General features: G+C 50.6%; 1 protein-coding gene across 1 annotated transcript in view; it reads right to left on the bottom strand.

Annotated features, from left to right (window-relative positions):
- The window catches only part of TG (thyroglobulin), a 235,859-nt gene that overhangs the window by 185,550 nt on the left and 28,459 nt on the right, over positions 1 to 21,850 (bottom strand). The window contains exons 15-21 of the mRNA XM_013051778.2: positions 21,281 to 21,383; positions 20,122 to 20,322; positions 15,926 to 16,138; positions 14,221 to 14,375; positions 11,849 to 12,005; positions 10,168 to 10,392; positions 3,073 to 3,222 (exon numbers count right to left, since the gene is read on the bottom strand). Of these exons, the coding sequence (XP_012907232.2) occupies positions 3,073 to 3,222; positions 10,168 to 10,392; positions 11,849 to 12,005; positions 14,221 to 14,375; positions 15,926 to 16,138; positions 20,122 to 20,322; positions 21,281 to 21,383 (1,204 nt within the window). The remainder of the gene's footprint in view (positions 1 to 3,072; positions 3,223 to 10,167; positions 10,393 to 11,848; positions 12,006 to 14,220; positions 14,376 to 15,925; positions 16,139 to 20,121; positions 20,323 to 21,280; positions 21,384 to 21,850) is intronic.

Raw genomic sequence — 21,850 nt, 5'->3', positions numbered from 1 at the left:
CACACACACACACACATTGGAATTGGGTCCAGAAACACTCCTCGCCCCCCCCTCAAAAAGACCCAATCAATAAATACTAGCTGAATCAATAACTCTATTCCTGTGCTTAAGCTATTTCCTCTGCCCCGAAGTCTCTCTTCTCCACCTGCTCCATGGTTAGTCCCCACTTGTCCTTCCAGACCTGGCGTCCATTGCTACAGTAGCATAAAACAACCATCTCCATTATATTAGTAATTATACACATTCATCTGCATCCTCACATGTCTTCTTTTCCTACCAGACTCTCAACTCCCTGAGGACAGGGAAGTTATCTCTACTTGTTTCATGTATTCAATAAAAATTTAAGATTAAAAAAGGTGCTTGGGGGACGCCTGGGTGGCTCAGTGGGTTGAGCAGCTGCCTTCGGCTCAGGTCATGATCCCAGCGTCCTGGGATCGAGTCCCGCATCAGGCCCTTGCTCAGCGGGGAGCCTGCTTCTCCCTCTGCCTCTGCCTGCCCTTCTGTCTGCCTGTGCTCACTCACTCCCCCCCCCTCTGATAAATAAATAAAATCTTAAAAAAAAAAAAAGGTGCTTGGTACATTTTTGACAAATGATATCAAAAGAGAATACCTTGACTTGGTTCTCCAGGGCTGGCAAGAAGGTGGAAAATGTTCTTTCGTGCAGCCCAGGACTTGCGAACGTCTAGTTTTCTGTATTTTAAGACTATTAGTCATATGACTAACTGATGACCAATTACAACTTTGTGGGGAGAGACTACAAAGGCTACTTTTTAAGTAGGATGTTTTGCATGCCATGCATGTCATATACGAATTAAAGCATCAATAAACCAACAAATAAACAAAGAGCTACTCGGTTATCAACAGAACCTCCAAAATCATCTGGTAGACTTGCACAGTTAGGAAACAGAGGAGGAAAGTATTTGTGGGTGAGGACAGTAATATAGAGGAATTGAGATTCTAAGAGCTAGCCTAACACCAAGAAAGAAACCAAGGAAATACTGTAATCACTTGACATCTCTTAAAACTTGGCAGACCCTCCTCCCCTGTGCTTCTCTTTCATGTGATTCCATCTAAGAACACGGATCAGACAAGACCACAGGCAGAATGGTGATATTAATGAGTCATGGAGATGTTCTTAGATACAAACATACCCAGAGAGTAGACTCTACCGTTGACCCTAGAGACTCACCCACCGAAATCTATTCTGTTACTCAAGGAAGACACCCAGGAGAATGGGGATGATATGACAGCCCTCCACTTCTGCACAGAGATGCAATCAAAGCTCACCCCCAAAGCAGGATGGGGATGATTCTTACGGTTCACCTTGAATATCTTAATGGGCCGCATTTTGTTGTGGACTAAAGGTTTATGTCCCGCCAAATTCAGATGTTGAAGCCTTGCCCCTCAATGTGATGGTATTTGGAGGTAAGACTCTGGTGCTTAGGTTTAGAAGAGGTCATAGGGATGGGGTCCCTGTGATGGGATCAGTGCCCTTATGAAAAGAGATTCTGACACAGGAGATCCCTCACTCTGTGTATGCACCAAGGAAAGGCCATGTGAGGTTATAACCAGGAGGAGGGTCCTCACCAAGACCCTGACCATACCAGTGCCCTGATCTCGGACTTCCTGCCTCCCAGACCATGAGAAATAAACATTTGTTGTTGAAGCCACCTAATCTAGGGTAATTTGTACGTAGCAGCCCGAACTGACTAAGACATGCTTCATAACCATCTTACGAGGGAGGGATCATGGGCCCCATCTAACAGATAAGGAATCTGACACTCAGAGAAGGAACAAGGGAGGCCTCAGTCACAGTGCCAGCAGGAAGGAGCGGGGAACAACCTGGGTCTGGCTGGTGCAAAGCCTCAGGATCCTCCTCTCGTCCCTGCCATTTCTATAGCACCCACCCACTGCCACCTCATAAACAAGGATCTGTACATTGCATTGATCCCTTTTTAAGAAAATATTCCTCTGGGGGGTGCCTGGGTGGTTTAGTAGGCTAAGTGTCTGACTTCAGCTCAGGTTATGATCTCAGGATCCTGGGATCGAGCCCTGCCATCCGGCTAGGTGCAGAGTCCGCTCGTGACTCTGAGGGACTCCTTGGCTGCCACTCTCCCCCTGCTCGTGTTTTCTCTCTCTCGCTCTCAATAAATTAATAAAATCTTTATTTCTGGTCAGGGAACTAATGAGAGAAGATGACTTGATCTCTTTAGGTGAATTATTTTAAAATTCTAAAATCTATTCAGATATAAATCTTTGATGGTTTGCTTCATGTTAGCATAATTTTAGGCAAACATGGAAAGATGCTCACAACGAGGCAGGCTGTGGGTCCTTGGTAGGAAAAACCCAGCAATACCCAGGTGACTCTCAAGTAAGTAGGCCAAGTGAAATCACATGACCTATGGGAAGGCCACATGTACACTCGGTCCTGAGAAATTTATAGGGCCAGAAAGGGAACATGAGCTACATACTTGTAATGACTGTGGGTGGAAAATGTCTTACATTTCTTAATCTGATAAGGATGACTTACAAAAATCAGAAGTTTCAGAATCAGACAATGCCAAGATCAAACAAAGACCAGCTATGTTACCTATTAGTTGAATGACTTTGGTTAAATTACTTCTCTGAGTCTTCGCCTTCTTATCTGTAAAGGTTGGGCTAATAATATTTACCCAAAAGGGAGTTTGATAGCATTTAATAAAATAACATTTAATAAAATGTCTGGCCTAGATCCCGACAGAGGAGTGTGGCATTCAGAGGTGGGGCCCCTTTGATTACTGTGCTCTCTATGCAATGGTTCTCCAGCATGGGCAACTATGTGCCCCACCCAAGAGACATTCAGCAATGTCCCCAGACATGTTTGAGTGTTGCAACTTGAGGGGAGGGTGTCTTACTGACATGTAAAAGTAAGAGTCAGTGATGTCCCTAAATAAACATCCTGCTATGCATGGGGCAGTCCCCAAAAGGAATGTTCTGTCCCAAAATTTCAATAGCGCCAAGGTTGAGCTACTCTGCTGTGTCCCCGTTGCATTGGAAGGTTTCTCTTTCACACTAGAACCCTGCAGAACTTACAGTGCATGTGGCTGAAAGCTCCAGGAGAAATGGTCGTTCTGCCCAGGGGACATGAGACGCAGGCCATGCTCCCTGCCTGTTCTTGGTAGAATCCAACAGGACAGGGAATACAAATATCCTTCTGAAAATAGCTTCCTTCAGGACACTTAACTAGAAAAGATCAACAGAGAAATGATGTTAAAGAGAAGGCTCTTGCTTTGTAGGGGAACCTCAAAACACACAGGGTATGCTAATTGCAGCAGCAGCACAAGAGCTCATTCACTTAACCAGTACCCACAGAGAATCTGCTACCTGCCAGGTTCCCACAAACAAGGCTAAGCTGGTAGACAAGCTTCCTGCTCCCCAAGAGCTGACAGGATGTAGGATAAGCAGCATCAGAAAAGAACTTCAGATATGGGTAAAGTGAGGCGGGAGAGCAGCACTTGTTAGTGATGAAGCCCTCTGAAAGGTGACGTTTGACACTGAATGATGGGGAACGCCCCAGGCAAAGAGCTAGGTGAGGAGAACCCCGAGCAGAGGGAACCACAAGAACAAAATTCCTGAGGCAGGAATGAGTTTGGATTATTTAAGGAATGGAAAGGAAAAAGCCAGACAAAGCCAGCTATGAAGCTAGAGCTTAGTAGACAAAGGGAAGAATGGCCGGAGACGAGGTTGGAGAACAACCTGAAACAGGAGGGTCCATCCCTCGGCCACCATGGGGACACTGCCCTAAGTGAGGGCCATGATGGAGCCCAGCCAGGGGGAAAAGCTTTGGAGTTGGCCAGATTGGCTCATATCCCTCTGCCTGCTACTCCCAAATGACTTTGGACTTCTTAGAGCCTCCTTTTTCTCCTCCGTGAAAGTTATAAATAGTATCATCCCATGGGAATGCAGGATGATGTACAGAAGGCACAGATCATCATGCCAGACCCTTATGTGTGCTCAGCAAATGGTCATGATTTTTTTTAAGTTTTTATTTTTATTCCAGTTAATGAACACCCAGTGTTATATTCATCTCAGGTGTACAGGATCGTGACTCAGCAAATCCACGCACCGTCCAGGGCTCATCACGACACATGCACCCCTCAATCCCCATCACCTATTTAACCCATCGCCCCCACCCATCACTATTTTTATACTTGAGGGAATCCTTCCTTGGAGCCGGCCTCAGTGCCCCTTCTGTCCAAACTGGGCAATCTCAGAAGATCAGTACCACCACCTTTGACTCATGTGGCCCTTTCCTGTTGGTGGGTCATCAGGGGCATTGCTCAGATCTGGGACCACAGTGAGGTGAGACACCCAGTATGCAGGATTTGTGGAGGCCCTCACTGTTGGGTTGTTGGGATTCTGATTCACTCAGAAATATCAAGTGTGACCCTGAGAGTGAAGCCTCTGTGCATCCTGCCCCCAGATGCCTCACTGGCCTCACCCCTCACCTCCCAGTGCTACCTGTGAGTCTGCAGAATCTCGCAGTTTTCTGTCCCTCTGACACCAAGTCTTTCCTAATTTGCTTCCCCTGATATGACATGGGCTGAGAAGCTAGAAACTCCAAGTGGAGAGACGCCTATCTTATAAGAGTTCTAAGTTAGGGTCCGGAAAGTGAACATGAACTAGCCACACTGATTTAAGAACTCAGAGAAGGAGTGGGAGAAGGAGGTTCTTTCTGCTTTCTTTGTTGGTGCTGGGTTGTGTTCCCAAGATATTGCCAAGTGACTTCCAGAAGAAGTGAGCTGTTCCCCAGTGAAGGTGGGGGCTGGAAGCTTGGCCACTCTTAGGACACTTTCTCTGTGCCTGGCACCTGCCATATGTTTCGTGGGCATGACCACCACACACCCGGGAGTTGGGATTTTAACTTCATTTCACAGAAGAGAATGCAGAGCTTTGGGACATTCGTGCTGACTCCCTAGCATGCTTTTCTGCAAAGGGCAGTGAGGATGTAAAATCAGAGGCTATGCCAAGCATGGTGCCAGACTGTTTCAACATGTTACCTCAAGGTCCTATGAGAAAGGTACCATCTCCTAGACTGGAGACAGCTGAAGCTTGAAGTCAAGGTGGACCAGGAGGTGGGGTGAAAGAGGTGGGATGTGAGCCCCGTTCCTTGCAAACTAAAGCCTTCGCTCCATCCACCAGTTCAACCACCTTCCCTTGCCAAAGAAGTGAGTGCGGACATGTAGGGCATGGAGCTCGTGTTGACCTGACCCGCGCTACCTGTAGTGTGCACACGTACTCGGCACATCTGAGTAAACCAGAAACTCGAGAGACAGCTTGGAAACTGAGCACTGTGTTTTCCGGTCCGCCCTGAGCGATTAATACCCTCCCTCAGAGAGTGGGGTTTCATTATTCCTATGAGTCAGCTCGCTGATCATCTCAAGTGTTTGAACCCAGGACTGTGACTGTTTCTTCAGGAAGTCTCCAGATTCATTGCTGAAGGAAAACAAAGGCTTCTCCACCAGCCCGAGGTGTCCTGCTTGCGAACCCAGCGTGCAAGACGAGGGGTCAAAGAGGGGAACAGGGACTAATTTTTGTCGCAAGCTCAGGAACTTGCAGGCCTCGTGACGATGCACCAGGAACCTGTGTCCCGTTTCTCTCTGCTGTGTCGCCAAAGCCTTCGCACCCGTGGGAACCCCATGTAAGTCAGCATGAGGTAGAGGCTCGATATCCTCACCCTGCCCCTGGCAGGTGTGGGCTCTCGAAGAACCCCTCTGTCCACAGCAACGGGTTGGGCTTATCCATCAATTAACCCCCTCCACGAACTCGTCAGAAAACCTTTTGGTCTCAGTTCCCTCCCTCATAAAATGAGACAATTTGGCCGGTTTGAGTTTGAGAGCTTCACAAAACTTCCAGGTCATGCTGTCCCATCCCAATGGGCCCCAAACAATGACACACGTGTCTCTGTGGAAGAAGAGCATCTGGGAGGAAGTGCAAGTGTCCTTCACTCCTTAACCTGCTCTGCTTAACCCCATATCTGGCCCTGTCACTCTCCGACCTGAAATCCTTCCCCTAGGAGCCCCCTCAGTCTGGCCCTGGCCGGCCCCAGGCCCCTCCCATCCTGGCTCCTTCCTGGCTTTCTGGGTACGTCTCCTGTCATATCCCCACACACCCCACTCTCCAGCCACATAAACCACCTGCACTGTCCCCCTACAGCCACAGTTTTGCGACGCCCTGCACCAGTCTCCTCTTCTGGAATGCCCTCCAGCACTGTAGCACCCTCAGCACGGAGGAACTCATGCACACGCACGTGCACACACACACAGGCACACACCCCACTTCTTGTCTGTTCTTGCCTGAGCAGCGATTCCAATGTGCCTTTCAACACTGCAAGCCGCCCCTGCCGCCCCAGCAAGTCTTCCCTGAATGCCCGGATTGCGACGTCAAAGGCTTTGACGCGGACATTTATCTGACTTTTCATTTCCCTCTTCCACACCCAGACTGAGTTCTTTAAACGCAGAGCTATGACCTTGGCCTGCCTAAGTATGCAAACTGATGTTTAACACATAATTACGATCTCTAAACTTGAATGGATGGCTACACGCATAGGTGGGAAGAGGAAAGAAAAGAGGAGAGAGGGAACAGGATGTAACATATTACTTCAGGGAAAAAACAAAACAGAGAACTAGCTCTGTTATAAGAACTTGTAGTGAATGAGTGAAAGTTCACATTGTCTAGAATGGAAAATAGAAAATCCAGATAATCTCTCTAAGATTTTCCTTAATGGACTGAACTGCTATGAAAGCTGCCGACAGGTCATTCTCAAGGGAAGCTGCGTGGTTGGCCTTGAGGCAAGAGGGTGAACGTAACTGACCCCATCAAAGCTGCAAACCAAGCCCCTTCCTCCCTGTGGTCTCTGTTCCCAGGATACAAGCTTCCATGCCCACATGAGTCACGGGAGGGGGACATTCCCACTCAACCCCCTGAGTCATTGCCCTCCAGAGGGAATCATACAGCTTAGCCCCCCTGAGATGCCACACAGAAACCCTGCTTCGTCTCCACAGGACAACGCTCTGCTTGCGGCCACACAGCTGTGTTCCAGATGTGCCTTGGAAGGGGCAAAGAGCCAATAAGAATAGACACAAGAATCCAACGGTGTGGTTTCACTAAGAGCCCCTTTGTTGAGAAGAGTGACACGTGATGCAGAGGACAGAGCATCTGGAATCAGTGGAGCTGAGTTTGGATCCCAGCAGGGCCAATCAACAAGGCCATTTGTGGAGCATTCCCACGTGTGAAGGGATATACTTGTATTGATTACATGATGTTGTGCAAACCACGACCCCCACAAAATAGGTCTTATTTTCCCTATTTTTCAGATTATGCCTAGCAAGGATGAGCAATGTCCCAAGAACCCACGCTGAGAAGGTGTTGGACCCAGAACTTGAAGCCACTTGGCTTCCAAGAGCTGTTTCCTAATACCACTGGCTCCCTCGTCCAAACTATGGGATTGATAATACCTGACCCTCTAGACCAGAGAAATGCTAGGAAGACCCAGCACATATTAGAAACTCAGTAACAAGTAGATATTATCACTGAGAGCAGAGAAAACCCAGAGCTTTCAGTGCTGCTTTTGTGAACTCCATTCTAGATCTTTCTAACCATTTGGAATAAGAAGGTAGGGCTGAATGGCACGATCAATGACTCTTTGGAGTCAGTAAAAAGCTATAGCAGCTGCAAAACAGAACGTAGGTTTATCTAGAGCTAGGACTGGCAAATCCCAGCCCATAGGCCAAATGCAACTCCCCTTCTGCTTGGCCAATAAAGCTTTATTAGAACACAGCCATGCTCTTCTCCCTACCATGGATGAGTTAGGTCACTGAGACAAAAACTGTATTGTCTAGGAAGCCCAGAATACTTGCATTCTGGCCCTTTGTGGAACAAGACTGCCAAGTCCTGTCCTGCAGCAAGTGCAGCCCAGGCAAAACATTTTACTTAGTCCCATTTCCAGGCCACCCTGTGGTTCCCACTCGTTCTAAAACTCTGCCACCCTGAGTTCTGCCCACCAGTGCCCCCACCACTTACTATCCTTCAGACAAGACTGCTGTGCTCCTAGCTCGGCCTCCCCTGCCTGCTCTGTCTTTCCTGCTGAGCTGGGCTACCCATCTTGATAGACATGAAATAATCTAATCAACAAAGGAGTTCCCTAGAAGGAAACTCGGGTTCAGATTTCTGAACCAGGGCTTGATTTTATATGCAGGAGCAGGGTCATGGTGGAGGGGGAATGCAAAGGCAGAGCCAGTAAGGGGTCCCTCACTTGGCCCCTGCCTAGCACCTGTCTCCAACTCCTGATCCTCCTCCTCTGGGCACCATGTTCCCGGGAGTGCACCCAAGTAGGGTTCTTGGACTCCCTTCCCAACACTACCTGGGGTGACTACAAAAGCAGATTCTTGCTGCTCCTCCAAATACACCCCCGCAACACACTCTTCCCCAACACACACACACACACACACACACACACACACACACACACAGCTGTGGAATCCAGGGCTCTTCCTGGTAAGTGTAAGAACACAATGGTGGGGGTTCTGAACGCCTCCATCACTCTGACCCTGTTTCACCCACCCTGGCAAGTGACACCTTCCACTCCACCTACTTCTTATCCTCTTTGTTTGGGCATCTCTATGGGATAGAAAGGGGATGAGCTCTGGTCCCAGAGGACCTTGGGTTACATACCCACAGATGATTGGTTTTATGAAGTTGAGTCCCTCCTTTGAGTCAGCCCTGCTCTGGACACGACACATGCTTTAGCTCGTTTCATCAGCTTCAAACTCTTCATCTGTTAAATGGGAGCATGATGTGCCACCAGGGCCCATCATGAGCGGTAAATACTTCTGAAAGTGCATTGTAAACTGCAAAATCTCCTGTAGATATTAATGGGCAGTGGGGGCAGTGGGTGCATCTCTGAGTTTCTGTGGTAAAAGTCAGCTGCATCTTAAATCCAATGTGGAGTTTAGAACTTGGCCCATTTCACAGGAGGAGAGGCTGTGTAGTTCTTGTGTTACAACCAATATAAATAATGGAAAATAAATAACTGAAAAACATCTTCCCTTTCTGTAACTCAGCAACAATGCTCCTCTGTCTCATGCCACAGGGGAGGAAGGCTTCTCATCTTGAGCCCTTGGAAGTAGGAGGCAGAAAAGACGGCCACATCCTGATCCTCGGGAGCCACAAACACAGTAGGTTACACAGCAAGGGGAAACTGGTCCAACCAGTTGACCCAAAGATAGGGACAGTGTCCTGGATTGCCCAGCTATGTGTGACCACCAGGGTCATGAGAAGAGAAAGACAGAGTCTGAAGGAGCTGTGACCATGGCAGTGTCCAGAGAGCTACAGCACTACAGCTTCAAAGATGAAGGAAGGAAGCCACGAGCCAAGACATATGGGCAATGTGTAGACCCCAGAAAAGTCAAGGAAACAGATCCCCTCTGGTAGGAACACAGCCCTGCTGACACCATGGCTTTTGGCTTCATAAGACCAGACCAGGAATTCAAACCTATAGAGCTGGATGATGATAAATATGGATTATCTTAGGGCCAGAGTTTGTGTTGACTCGTGATGGCAGCCAGACTCATGCAGCTGCCATTCAATAAACTTGTAGCTGCGTTCTTGGAAAACAAAACAAAAAACAAACAAACAAACAAACAAACACTTCAAAGATACATAGGGGAAGGGCAAGGAAGGACAACCCCTGTTAACTTTTTCCAAGAATCACCTCCCATGAGGGGAAGTCCTAGTTTGATCAATGGCCATTTGGACGTGGTGATGAGGACCACATTGCCATAACCAGACTAAGAAATGTCAGCAGGCACACAGGATGGACATCAGCCTTCTCCACAAAGACAACATGGCCCAGACCCCAAGGCCCAAGCCTAGCAAGAAGAACAATCACTAGTTGTGATCTTACACTTACCAGGAAGAGCCCTGTGTCTCTAGTTTTGGCCACTACCTGATGGGGTGATGACCACATGCCTACACGGAGTCGATGACTGGAAAGGCTTTAGCCAGACAATTAAATGAGTGATTCCCCACTCTGTACATACAGAGTGATCTATCTCCAGGGCTCTGGTGGCCTTTTTCACAGCCTCACATGTCTGAAAACAGCAGTCCCAGGGGAGGGAGTGGACCTACCACACCCCAGTGGGTCCTGAGTGGCATTGCTGGTAGCCAAGACTTGGCGGAATCCTTCCAAACAGCCAAACCACGTCCTGGGAGAGGTGCCAAAGTGGTCTCCTTGAAGGAAGTAGATGGAGGTGTCTGCTGGGAAGGTCTTGGAATCCAGATGAAGCTGGAACCCTCCGCTCTGGATCAGATTTGTGAAGCGTCCAATGAGATCCTTGCCGACTAAGGCCTCCTCTGCAAGACACGGGATGAGGCAGGAATGTCACCACTGTTCTCTGCAAGGGCCAGGGGAGACCAAGGGGCAGAGCCACCCAGAATGTCGCCATAGAAATGAGATGTAAGCATTGCCTGGTTACTCAATTAACAGAGGGAGAAACTGAGGCCTATATAAGGGGACAGATTGGCCCAAGGTTACACAGGAGGCAATGATGCAACTAGGATTTTAACCCAGGTCTCTGGATCCTAGCATTTCTGTGGCACCAACATGAGACCTCTCGGTACAAGATATCCTATGTTCAGTCAGTAATGTCAGGTGCTCTATATGGGTACACAACTCTTCCAACCTTTTGCAAACCACGATCTCTGAACGTCTCTCTCCCCATCTGCTAAATGGGGCTGACAATGCCTCTCTTGTAATCAGTGAAGATTCTAAGAGCAAATGTGTGTGATGGGACCACTCAAAGAGAAGGCCTAGCCTCCAGGAGGGAACACAGCCATCTACCTCAGTGGTTAAACACTGAAAAGGCATCCAGCTGCTGATCCATAAGTATTTCCTAGGAAAAAACAGACGAGTGTCACATCCGGAGTTGGGATGGATTCCCACACACAATCAGCACCATGCTACAGCAGGCTACTGAAAGCCAGCCGAAGGCCTGAAACCACAGTCATCAGCATGGACGCCAGAAATAAACATCTCCTTTTGCATCTTCAAACACACCTGAATCTTCCAAGCTCTTTCCAGCAGCAGAAAAGGACCCCTGATTCCTAACACTGTTTGGGGGGTACTATTGCCACAAGGACTGCACAATGAGAGACACTCAGTCTCTCCCCCGGGGTCACACTCCGGCAGCATTTTCCAGAAGCTCCCCATCGTCGAACAGATGTCAAGCTGCAGCCAGGACTGACCCTGGGTGTCTGGCCGCTGGGTCGTAGGAGAGCAAAGGGGGCTGCCCACCCCCGGTCACAATACGGATTGTATCTACACTGGCTCACAGCACCATCGCACGGTCCGCTCTGCGCCTCCTTCTCGGATCCTTCCACTCTCTCAGGTCATCCACACACCGGCCCCACTTGACAGAGTGTCATGATGGGTTTAAAGAGCATAAGTGGTCTGAGATGTGTTATAATTGCAAGTGTGCAGAACATCAATTATAAACCAATTCAGATCCGCCTCCCCTCTCCCCTTCTTCACAACTGTCTCCTTCTCTGAGCCCAGCAAATCGAGGGAAGAATTAGAAACTATCCATGGAAGTGCAATCGGGAGATATTACTTAACTCTAGTAAGCCACTAGCAGGATGCTGATTCTTATATACTTTTTAATAATTGGGTCCTCCAAGGGCCAGGGCATAATTCGCTCATTAACACCTTCCGGGAAGGCATTATAGGCTCTACTGTCTCCATAAGACAGATGGAGAAACAGCTTCCGAGAAGTTGTATAATGTTGAGGCCACATAGTGTCACCAAACATACCAATGTCATGCAAATCAGGAAGAGAAGCCGGTGGGACATCCTTCAGCGGCAGCTTCCACGTGACGTTCACTCCCAAACGCTCCCCAGTCAGACACTCCACCTGCACCGTGGAGCCGTCGCAGACAGAAATGGACACAGGGGTCCCAAAAGTCTTTGCCTATGTGGAGAGAGATCCCTTAAGTTCCAGAACACAGAGTCCCTGGGGTGTCTGGGTGGCTCAGTTGGTTGAACAACTGACTCTTGATTTTGGCTCAGGTCATGATCTTGGGGTCATGAGATAGAGCCCCAAGTTGGGCTCTGTGCTGGGCATGGAGCCTGCTTAAGAGTCCCTCTTCCTCTCTGGCCTTCCTCACTTTCTCTCTCTCTCTCTCTCTCTCAAAAAAAAATAATAATACATATATGTATAATATATATAAATATATATTTGCATATATATATACACACACACATATATATATATATATTTTAAGATCTCATCTATTTATTTGAGAGAGAGAGAGAGAGACCAAACACAAGTGGGGGAGGAGGGGTAGAGAGACAGGGAGAGGGAGAAACAGACTCCCCGCTGAACAGGGAGCCCGATGCGGGACTCAATCCCAGGATCACAACCTGAGCTGAAGGCAGTCATTTAACAGACCGAGCAACCTAGGCACCTCCCCAACAACAACAACAAAAATTTAAAAAAAAAAAAAAAGAACAGAGTCAGGAGCCAACCTTGCCGAGCCCACACCAGGTGTCAGAATGTGCCTTACATCACTTCCTTCCGCCTTCCCTTCAACCCAACCCCAGGGGGCAAGGCACCACTGACCCTCTCTTCCCTCTGAGGATCACGAGGGTCCAGGCACAAATCAAAGTTGAGTGCCAATCGAGTTGGATTCCTTTTCCCTACAGCATTAGTATATTACTGATGAGAGTCTGTCCTGACCGCTTTAACTAGTGCCTGGCTTTGTTTTGCTCTTGTTAGTCCTCAGTGCCTGAAACCGTTCCCTAGCCTGTAACAGACACACAAACATTTGTTAAATGGGAGAAAGAAGGAAGGAAGGAAGGAAGGAACAAACCTGGTGTAATGAAAGAGTCTAAAAGGACCTGGACTTAGCTCTGTGAAATCCTGGGCAACTTACTTACTTTCAGTGGGCTTTAGTTAACAGCTTATAACTTAGGGGTTACTGATGCTCGCTGGGCAGGGTGCTGTGATAAGCAGAGATAAGGAATGTAGAGCTTCTAGCAGAGTCCCAGGAACAGAGCCCGGGCTCAATAATTAATACATATTACTGCCCATGTTGTCAAGTACATTTCTTTGGATAAAAGGGGGCAATCTATGTTTGTCTTTGTCTTAGAAGTATGACTCTCTGTATTTGGTTTTGTGAAAATGTATATTCTCCAAAAATTTTTAGCATATGGGGTTAAAACTGAGTTTCTCTATGAGTTAACAAGGTTTGAACAAAACAAGAACTTACTTAATTGAGCGACTTTTGTCTTTTAAGATTTATTTATCTGGGAGAGAGAGTGTGCATATGAGCAGGGAGAGGGGCAGAGGGAGAGGGAGAGAATCCTGAAGCAGACTCCCTGCCGAGTGCAGAGCCCGACTCAAAGCTTGATCCCAAGACCCTGAGATCAAGCCCTGAGTGGAAATCAAGAGTCAGACGCTTAATTGACTGAGCCACCCAGATGCCCCAAATTGAGCAATTTTTAAAGACTCCTTCTGTGAATACTTGTGACTTCAAATCACAGAAGCCTTTGCTTATTACATAGCTAAAAACTCTGATATTTCATTATTCACAGGACTAGGTCTGTCTGCTGGCATGCAATAGTGTCCTTCCAGGGAGGGTCCATAATGCCTTCTAGCAGGTTTGTTAAAGATACGTCTGGCACAGGCGTTCAGGGAGTGCATCCTGGCATTTCTGTTCTCCTACAGCCCTTCCTCCACGGGTGGTGGCAGTCCTCCACGGGCGTTCACAGCTCTGTCCCCATGTCATCTGCCTGGCTCCTCATCCCCAGCTGTGTGGCTCTGGACAATTATGCCAGCCCTCCAGGCTTCATGCCCCTCATCCACAAAGCGGGAGTAATAATAGGGTCCCCATGAGCATTGCTAATCCAGCCAACAGCGAGCCGTGCTTGGTGCCTCGCGAGCACTCAGCACACACCTGGTTTGACGTCTTTACACAGAAAGAATGGCCAGTGATGAGTACGGATTCCATCCCACCACTCTGATTAGCCTTGGCCAAGGGGCATTCTTGTCCTGAACCTCACTTTGCCTATTGGTAAAATGAGTGAGAGGCGAACCCTAGGTTCATTTGAGCCCTGAGGTCCTCTGCCACAGTGACCCAGAGCCCAGTCCAAGCCCCGACTCATGCGGAAGGTCAGGGACATACCTGAATCCGACAGAAGCCACGGGCCACCAGCTCATCTAAGATGAAGACCTGGAAAGCCAGCAACAAGCCCGCGTAGTCAGCACTGCACATCTTGCCGGGCGGGAGCCGGAGCTGGAACTGCCCTTGGGTCTGGAGGGTCTGCCACAGCTGGGGCCCTGCACACAAGCCCCGGAGGTCAGCAGACATAGGCAACACACCTGTGGGATGTCTTTCTTTTCTTTGTTTTTCTTTTTTTTTTTTTTTTTCGGTGAAATCACCCTTCTTCATCTAGCTTAGAACACACAAGCACTACCACCTTGCACTATCATCCTCAGAGTCTAAGCACATCCTAGCATGATGGCTCTGAAATTATTTAGCATCCTCATGGCGTGCTCAGTTCTGCCTCAGCTTCTAAAGCACACTGCTCTACATTTTGGGGCTCCAGGCAGGACATTCTTCTTAGAAAGTCTTCCATGTTATCTTGCATTCAAAACAGGGCTGCTACATAGGATTTTGCCAGTTAAGATGGAACACCATGGACTACATGAAAGGCATACTCTAAGATTGTTCAGTGCACAACCTATACAGTCATACACAATGGCCCTGCATACAATGTTAAGGGCTCAAGACCCACTCCTCTCTTCTCCCAAATGCTTTACTCTAGATCCAGTCTTGATTAGCCTGGTCTTAATTTCAGCTTAGGCCACTTTGTCACCATCAGGGAGATAGACCATTGATTTGTCCAAATCATACTGACCTTTTTCTGGAAAACATTTTTTTTTTAGCAGGGAGAGGGAGAATCTTAAGTAGATGCTATGCCCAGTGCAAAGTCCAATGCAGGGCTTGATCCCACCACCCTGAGCTCAGGACCTGAGCCAAAATCAAAAGTCAGATGTTTAACCAACGGAGCCACCCAGATGCCCTTCTGGATAGCATATTTGTTTTTTTTTTTTTTTTCTTTTTTCTTTTTTGATCCCAAGCAGCTTTGCCACAAATGCTGTCTTCCGATAACCACCCAGAGGCTTGTGACAGCCCCAGGATCTGGGCATCTGTCTCAGACACTCCTCCCAGTGCCTTGGGGGGACCCCGTGTGGGTCCCAGCACCCTCCCCAGCCCTGCTAGACTATGAGTAATCGTGGCCAGTCTCAGCCAAGGCGGATGCAGTCAGAGCACTAAGGCCTCACAGCCATGTGGGTGCACCAACAGGCTCGCTGGGGGAGCAGGAGAGAGGACCTCTGCTGATATTCCAAGGGCCCAGCCCCACAGCCATCAGAACTGATACCCACCGAGAGGGTCAAGGCCCCAGAGCTCTACCAGGCATTAGCCACGGAGCCCCGGACGGACCCAGGAGAGGGAGAGGTTGGTGAGTCAGCATTGCTCTCAGAGCCCAGACAAACAGCTCTGAGTTTGTCGACACCACAGGAACCAATATGGCCCTCAGAACGCATACTTCCTACTTACAGTCCTGTATCCACGACGTCCCAGGAGAGCCTGAGATGCTGGAAGTTCTTCCAAGGAGCAGATTGTTCCAGAGAAGCCCCAAATAAAGCTTAACCCTAGGAGTCTGTGAGGCACATCTGCTCCTTCTAGAACATGCTTCGTGGGGCCCTCTCTCCCCCTCCTGATGCCACCTGGCTTACCATGGAAATGCTACACTCGGGCGGGGAAAATGCAGGTGCTCCGCCCTGAGCCCCAAGAGAAAGCTGGGTGCTGGGTGGACACTCACGCTGGCAGGCGTGGGGCTGGGGCGGCTGGGACACCCAGCGCTGCTCCTCAAGGCTACAGAGCAGTAGCCCCGGCAGGAAGGCGCTCCGATAGCCCCGGCGGCACAGCAGCCGGCACCGCTGGACGGGGGCTCCTCCTGCGCCCGAGGCTGGCTCACACAGGATCACTCCGCCGGCCACAGCCGGCGTGCTGAACGGCAGCGGGCACTGGGGGCCTGGAAGGAAAGAGGGGCCCCGGTGGGCGCTAGCCGCACAAGGGGGCTCTGACTTCTCCCGTTCCCCGGCCCGCTCCCCGCCCTCTCTCCGCCCTCTTTTTGAGCGATCGCATCCTCGCCGCTTGAACAGACTCCTGAGCGGGAACCACACCCAGGTCTTCCTCTCCAGCTTGGGTCCTCCGAGCTCCTTCCCACCTGTCAGTCCATTTGCCACCTGGTTGTCTCCACGTCGAAGGCAGCGCACCAGACCTCCTCACTAGTGGCCAGGTCTGCTCCTGCGTCAGTGTCCGGAGCTCAACATGCACCCCAACCCCCAGCTGTCCCAAGCAAAACACAGCAGCAGCCCCCAGATGGTCCCATCCGCTTTCCCCAGAGCGAGGGAGGGCTGCAGACCACCCCTTCCGTCCCCACTGCGCTCCCTTCGTTTAGGTGTTAGCCACCTGTTCCCAAAACACTACCTCCAGAAGCTTCCACACCTGGCTCCATCCCATCCAAGCCCGCCCACCAGTGGAGATGCCCCCGTGAAGCTGGACACAGGCTCTCAATTGCCCTGAGGGCCTACAGACCTGACCCTCTCTTCTCTCAACCCCTCCTGCCCCTCTGCCTCTGCAGGGCTATCGCTCCCCGAACACAGCCTGCTTGCGCATCCCAAGGCCTTCCCTTCACCTGTGCAGCTGCCTGGACTCCCTTTATGACCCTGCATCATGAGCTCAGCATCCCCTGCTTTCTAAGTCCTTCCGTGGCTCTCCCAGGTGCACGCAGCGAGCTCTCAGGCCTCCTGGGCGGACCTCCACGGGGCCAATCATCCAAAACTTATCACCTGCACACCGGCCTCCCCGCCGCACGGAGCCAGGGCAGGAAAGAGGGTGCTTCTCCTCTGTTCCCCCCAGAACATAAGCTCTGGGGATATATGTTACATAAGTGGACGAACAAGTAAATGAAATAACACACACTCTCGGTGAGCCAATTTCATACATGACCGGAGTTTTAGTTAATTATCTGACTCTCGGGCCCAGCCTTGCCGCCCACATGGGTCTGGTTTTCACAGCTGTAATCCACATGTGACTCGAGGGTCCTCGGGGGGCCTCAAAGACGGAGGAAGACCCATTCTGACCTCCAGGGTACAGGGGCCCTCTCTTTAATACCCACACTGGCGTCGGGTCGAGGTTTTGCAGTAATCAGCCGTGGGCTTGCTGAGTTGGTTCTCACCAAGTGCCACGTGTCTGTGGGGACGAGGAGAGTCAGCCTGTGGGCTCAGGGGCCAGCCGACAGGGATTTGAATCCCAGCTCAATCGCTTTCTGGCTGAGCACCTTGAGCATGTTAATTAACGTCTCTGTGTTTCAGCTTCCTCCTCTGTAAAAATGGCGACAATAAGCAATGATGCTACTTCTTAAGGATGGTGGGAATCGAAATGAATTAAGGCCCATAAAGAGCTCAGAGGAGTTACCGGCACATAATAAATGGTCATTAACTTGAGTCATTATTATGGATAACAGCAAGAAACTACGTTACTGCCTGCGATGGAAATTTTAGGACATGAATTAACCCTTTCAGAACAAAGAAGGGGCATTCGGTGCCCCACCAGGCTAAGCTGGCCGTCGCCATATGTGATCGTTAGCCACGAATTTTCGAGTTTGAGGAAACTAGGTCGTGATCAGTATTTCCCTGCCCCTTACTCAAAATAAGCCCATGAAGTCGGCAGCCCTGGTGTTATCACCCTCCCCTTACAGAGGAAGAAACCGAATGTTGAGGATTTGGAGGGACAGAGCACCTGGGCACGGGTCCTCTGAATCTAACCACTACCCCGGGAGAAAAGGGCTTCCCCTTACCTGGTGCTGCTCCGAGATGGGAATGCACATCCCCTGCCCCTCACCGCTGTCCTTCCTCTGTGCTCCCCGAGCCCCGTATCTCCTCTTCGGAGCCCTCCACACTGGCAGTTATAATACTATCTCCAAGGGCCCTGCTCTCTTCTGGGCTCAGGCAGGGTCATCTCATTGATGGGGAAAATGGAGGCTCAGAGGAGCTAAGTGACCTGCCCAGGGACACGCAGCTCGGTAACTGTGTGCGGGGGCTGTCCTGAGTGCCTCCCCTGAACCCATTTCATCTTCAAAGCAACTCCGTGGGGGAGGACTATTGTCACCCTCTGGCCATAGGTGAGGACGACGAAGCACAGGGAGATGAGCCTTTCTGCTCTAAGTCCTGCGGCTGCCAGGAAAGGACCAGGCATGGCACCCGAGGCTGTGCTCTGAGCCACCAGGCTGAGGAGTTGATAAAGACTATTTGAATGAATCCTAACAATGACTCAAGAAATTGCTATAGTGCTGGGAATCCCTCAGACTGGGAAACTGAGGTCCAGAGAGGTTAAGGGACTAGCCCAAGGTCACCCAGCAAGGGAGTGTAAGAGTTGGCATTCAAGTCTGCCTGCTCCCCACATCTGGTTTTCTCCGCCACACTCTGCAGACACGTCAGGAGGAGGAGCCTCGTGGTCGGTGCTGGCTGTCCTGCTTGCTGGCTCTGAGACTGGACAGGCTAATGAACGCCTGTGAGCCCCAGTTTTGTCCTCCATAACATGGGGGGATGGGACCGTCTATTCATCAGTGCTGTTGAGGGGACAAAACTGAACTACGAGATGTGAAAATCACTTTCAGCGGGTCAATCTCCTGTACACATGAGCCACTGTCCTGGAACCCGGCAAGGCCACGTCACATGGGGTCTTCCCAAATCTTACAGGACCTGTGCTCCCAGCCCTGTTCCTGGGGGAGACACATCCGTCTATGTCCTCCGTCCCAGACAGTGAGAGCCACTCTTAGATGACGAGGAAGCTGGGTGCTGACTGTTTCCACCCTGACCAAGGCTGACACCACACCTCTGTGGGACACAGGACAGGGAGTTCCGCCCATAAATACCCATCGGGCACCTCCTATGTTTCTTGCTTGGTGACAGCTGCTCCCGGCCCCAGAGATGAGCATGACAGGGTCCTGCCTTGTCCAGCCCTGGACAGATGACCACGCCAGAGCTCGGGAGGACAGGCGTGTGGGGAAAGGCGTGGGCACACCACAGGACGGGGAGAGACAAAAGGGAAGGAGCCCTGCAGAGAGAGGGGGCAGCTCTTCCCTCCACCCTGCTTCGGCAGCCTCCCCCTGCCTCCTTCCAAATATAAATACACACTCACGAATCCACAGCAATTCTTTTTATATATACAACCCTCTAGGCCTAGCAAAACGTCTCCGCCATTCAGAATGTTGTAAACAGACGACAAAATTTTAAAAATAAACCAATAAGGACAGCAAAAGAAAGGCAGCTGCAATGAAATCAGAATCATAGCGCCGTATTTCTCAATCCCACCAGACCCAATGCCCCAATCTGCAATAAATATTTTGCAGCATCTTCCTTTACCATCCTGAAGCGGAATTCACACAGAGTCTAACCTACTTGCTCACATACATTTTAAAATGACTATAATATCCTATGACTTGAGTATACAGGAAAAAATAAAAGGTAAGTCACTGAAAACCAAATAAATATATTTTAATCTATAATCATGTGTTTTAATATTATATATTTATCTGATAGATAATTTAGTATTTGATACCAAAACAATTTTTTTTTTAAACTAAAACTAGAAATAAATCAACGCCTCCACAGATTTCTGAAGCCTCCCGGCTAGGATGGCCCCACCGTCCCTGAGATCCTGCATCAGGCCCCCTTCCCCACTCGAGGATGGGGAAACCAAGACCCTGAACCCCAGCAGACTAGCACCCCAGTTCTGAGATACCAGCTCTGGGGATCCCTGCCCAGACCCTCCTGGACTTCAGCTGCAGGGCTGAGCACTCTTAGGAAGTAGACACAAGTTTTGGCAGCATGAGAATCCACTGCCTCCGCATCCCCTTGCGTGAAGGAAGAGATGAGCAGCAGCTCCCCCGCCCCGGCCAGCCCCCCGCCCCCCGCAGTCCAGGGAGCGTCTCCCAGGGTCACAGCTTACTCTCACAGGCCGGCTGGCTCCCGGCCACACGGGTCCCAGGCACCTCCTCTCCGCTGTCCAGGACACACCAGCAGATGCCTTGGGCCGGGTCACACTGCACGGGGGAAAACCCTCCGTCCTCTGCCCTGCAGGCTGGGGCAGAGCCTGAGCTGGCTCTCCTGGATGGGACCCCACTCGGAAGTACTTCGCAGAGGCTCGGGCCTGGACACAAAGACAAGCTCAGTGGGCCCCTGGCCCCCATAGCTGCCACCCACCGCCACCTGCCGCCAGCCACCTGCTGGGCCCTCTAGGGTCTGGGGCTGTCTTCTCACTGTGGGGCTAACCTGGGATAGGGCAAAGACTGGGCTTTGGTCAGGTCGGTACTCCCCCGACACACACGCACACACGTGCACGCACACACACGCACACATACTGCTGTCACAGAACGTGGCATCTTTAAGGAGACTGAACAAGTAGGGGAGGGAATTACAGCGCAGAGTGAAAAGGGGAGGGGGACAATGTGCAGCGTCGTCCGGGAGCCCGCTGAAATCACTGCCCTCCGCCCTGGAAGGGAGGCCAGTCCGGAAGGACTGATGCATGGTCTGAGTAGGAATTAGCCAGGGAGGGCACAAGGGCAGGTGGCTGAACCAGAGCACGTGAAGACCCGGGGGGAAGAGAGCATCCTCTTTCTTGAAAAGTCTGACTACAGTTGATAACACCCAGTCCTTAGAGCAGAAAATGCAGCGAAGGAGAGAAGCAGAGGGAGGTGTAAGATCCACACGCTAACCCCCACCCCAGGGCCAATGAGTCACGGTGCGGTGCTTGGGCCCTGAGGACCCCGGGGAGGCAGAGAAGGGACATCAGCCCCTTTGCACTTTGGGGACATCATCTTGACTTCACCATGGAAAGCAGACGGTAGGGCCAGGCTGGCAGCTGAGGGAGCAGGCAGGGGCCGGTGTGGCATCTGCAACACACAGCCAGTGCCCCCAGAAAGCTCCAGAGCCACTGCATCGGGGACCCTGCTGGTCTGCACTTCTTGGTTCCTCCCTGCCAAAGAATCCACTGTGCCTCTTTCACAGAGAGGAACCGGAGGCATAGCAAGGGGAGAAGCTTCCAGAGCCATGGAACAGGGAGCCAGTGCTCACGGCGGGCAGGGGCAAGAGGAGAGGCAACCACTCACATGGGGTGCTGTTGTTCCTGCTGGGAGGCGCTCCCTCCCCTGAGGCTGGGTCCACACACCAGCGGCCGGCCTCCAACTCCTGCAGCCTGGCAAACTCTCCTGTCTGAGACAAAGCCAAGGGCATGTCACCCCAGGGAAGATGCTACTGCAGCCACCAGGTCAGCAGGCAGACATCCAGAATGTTCCTTTCAAAACTATGGTGATGGTTTCTCCAAAAAGAGAGGCAGACGCCATGGGCTACAGACCCTTGATGTACGTTCTTGGAATTGATGGTTACAATAATCCCATGAGGCCAGGCCCACAGTTCTCTTCTTTTAGGGTGGGAAAAGCTGAGCCTCAGAGATGTGAAGGGTCAGAGCAACACCCCATAGGCAGAGAATGGCAGAGCTGGGCTGGGTCTAAACCCATCCGGCCCCAAAGCCCAGCCACTATCCTGCTCCAAGCTCCCCAGCCCAGTGCCAGAAATGATTTTCCACAAGCACCCCTAGGAGAAAAGAAGTCTGCACCATCTGTAAGAGAGAATGAAGAAATCAGCAGAAGGCAGCTACCCAGACTGTATCTGGCTGGGCC

The sequence above is a fragment of the Mustela putorius genome, unplaced genomic scaffold, assembly GCF_011764305.1.
Source record: "Mustela putorius furo isolate JIRA1106 unplaced genomic scaffold, ASM1176430v1.1 tig00000228_pilon_pilon_pilon, whole genome shotgun sequence".
Lineage (NCBI taxonomy): Eukaryota > Metazoa > Chordata > Mammalia > Carnivora > Mustelidae > Mustela > Mustela putorius.
This window is presented reverse-complemented; position numbering and strand designations above follow the sequence as displayed.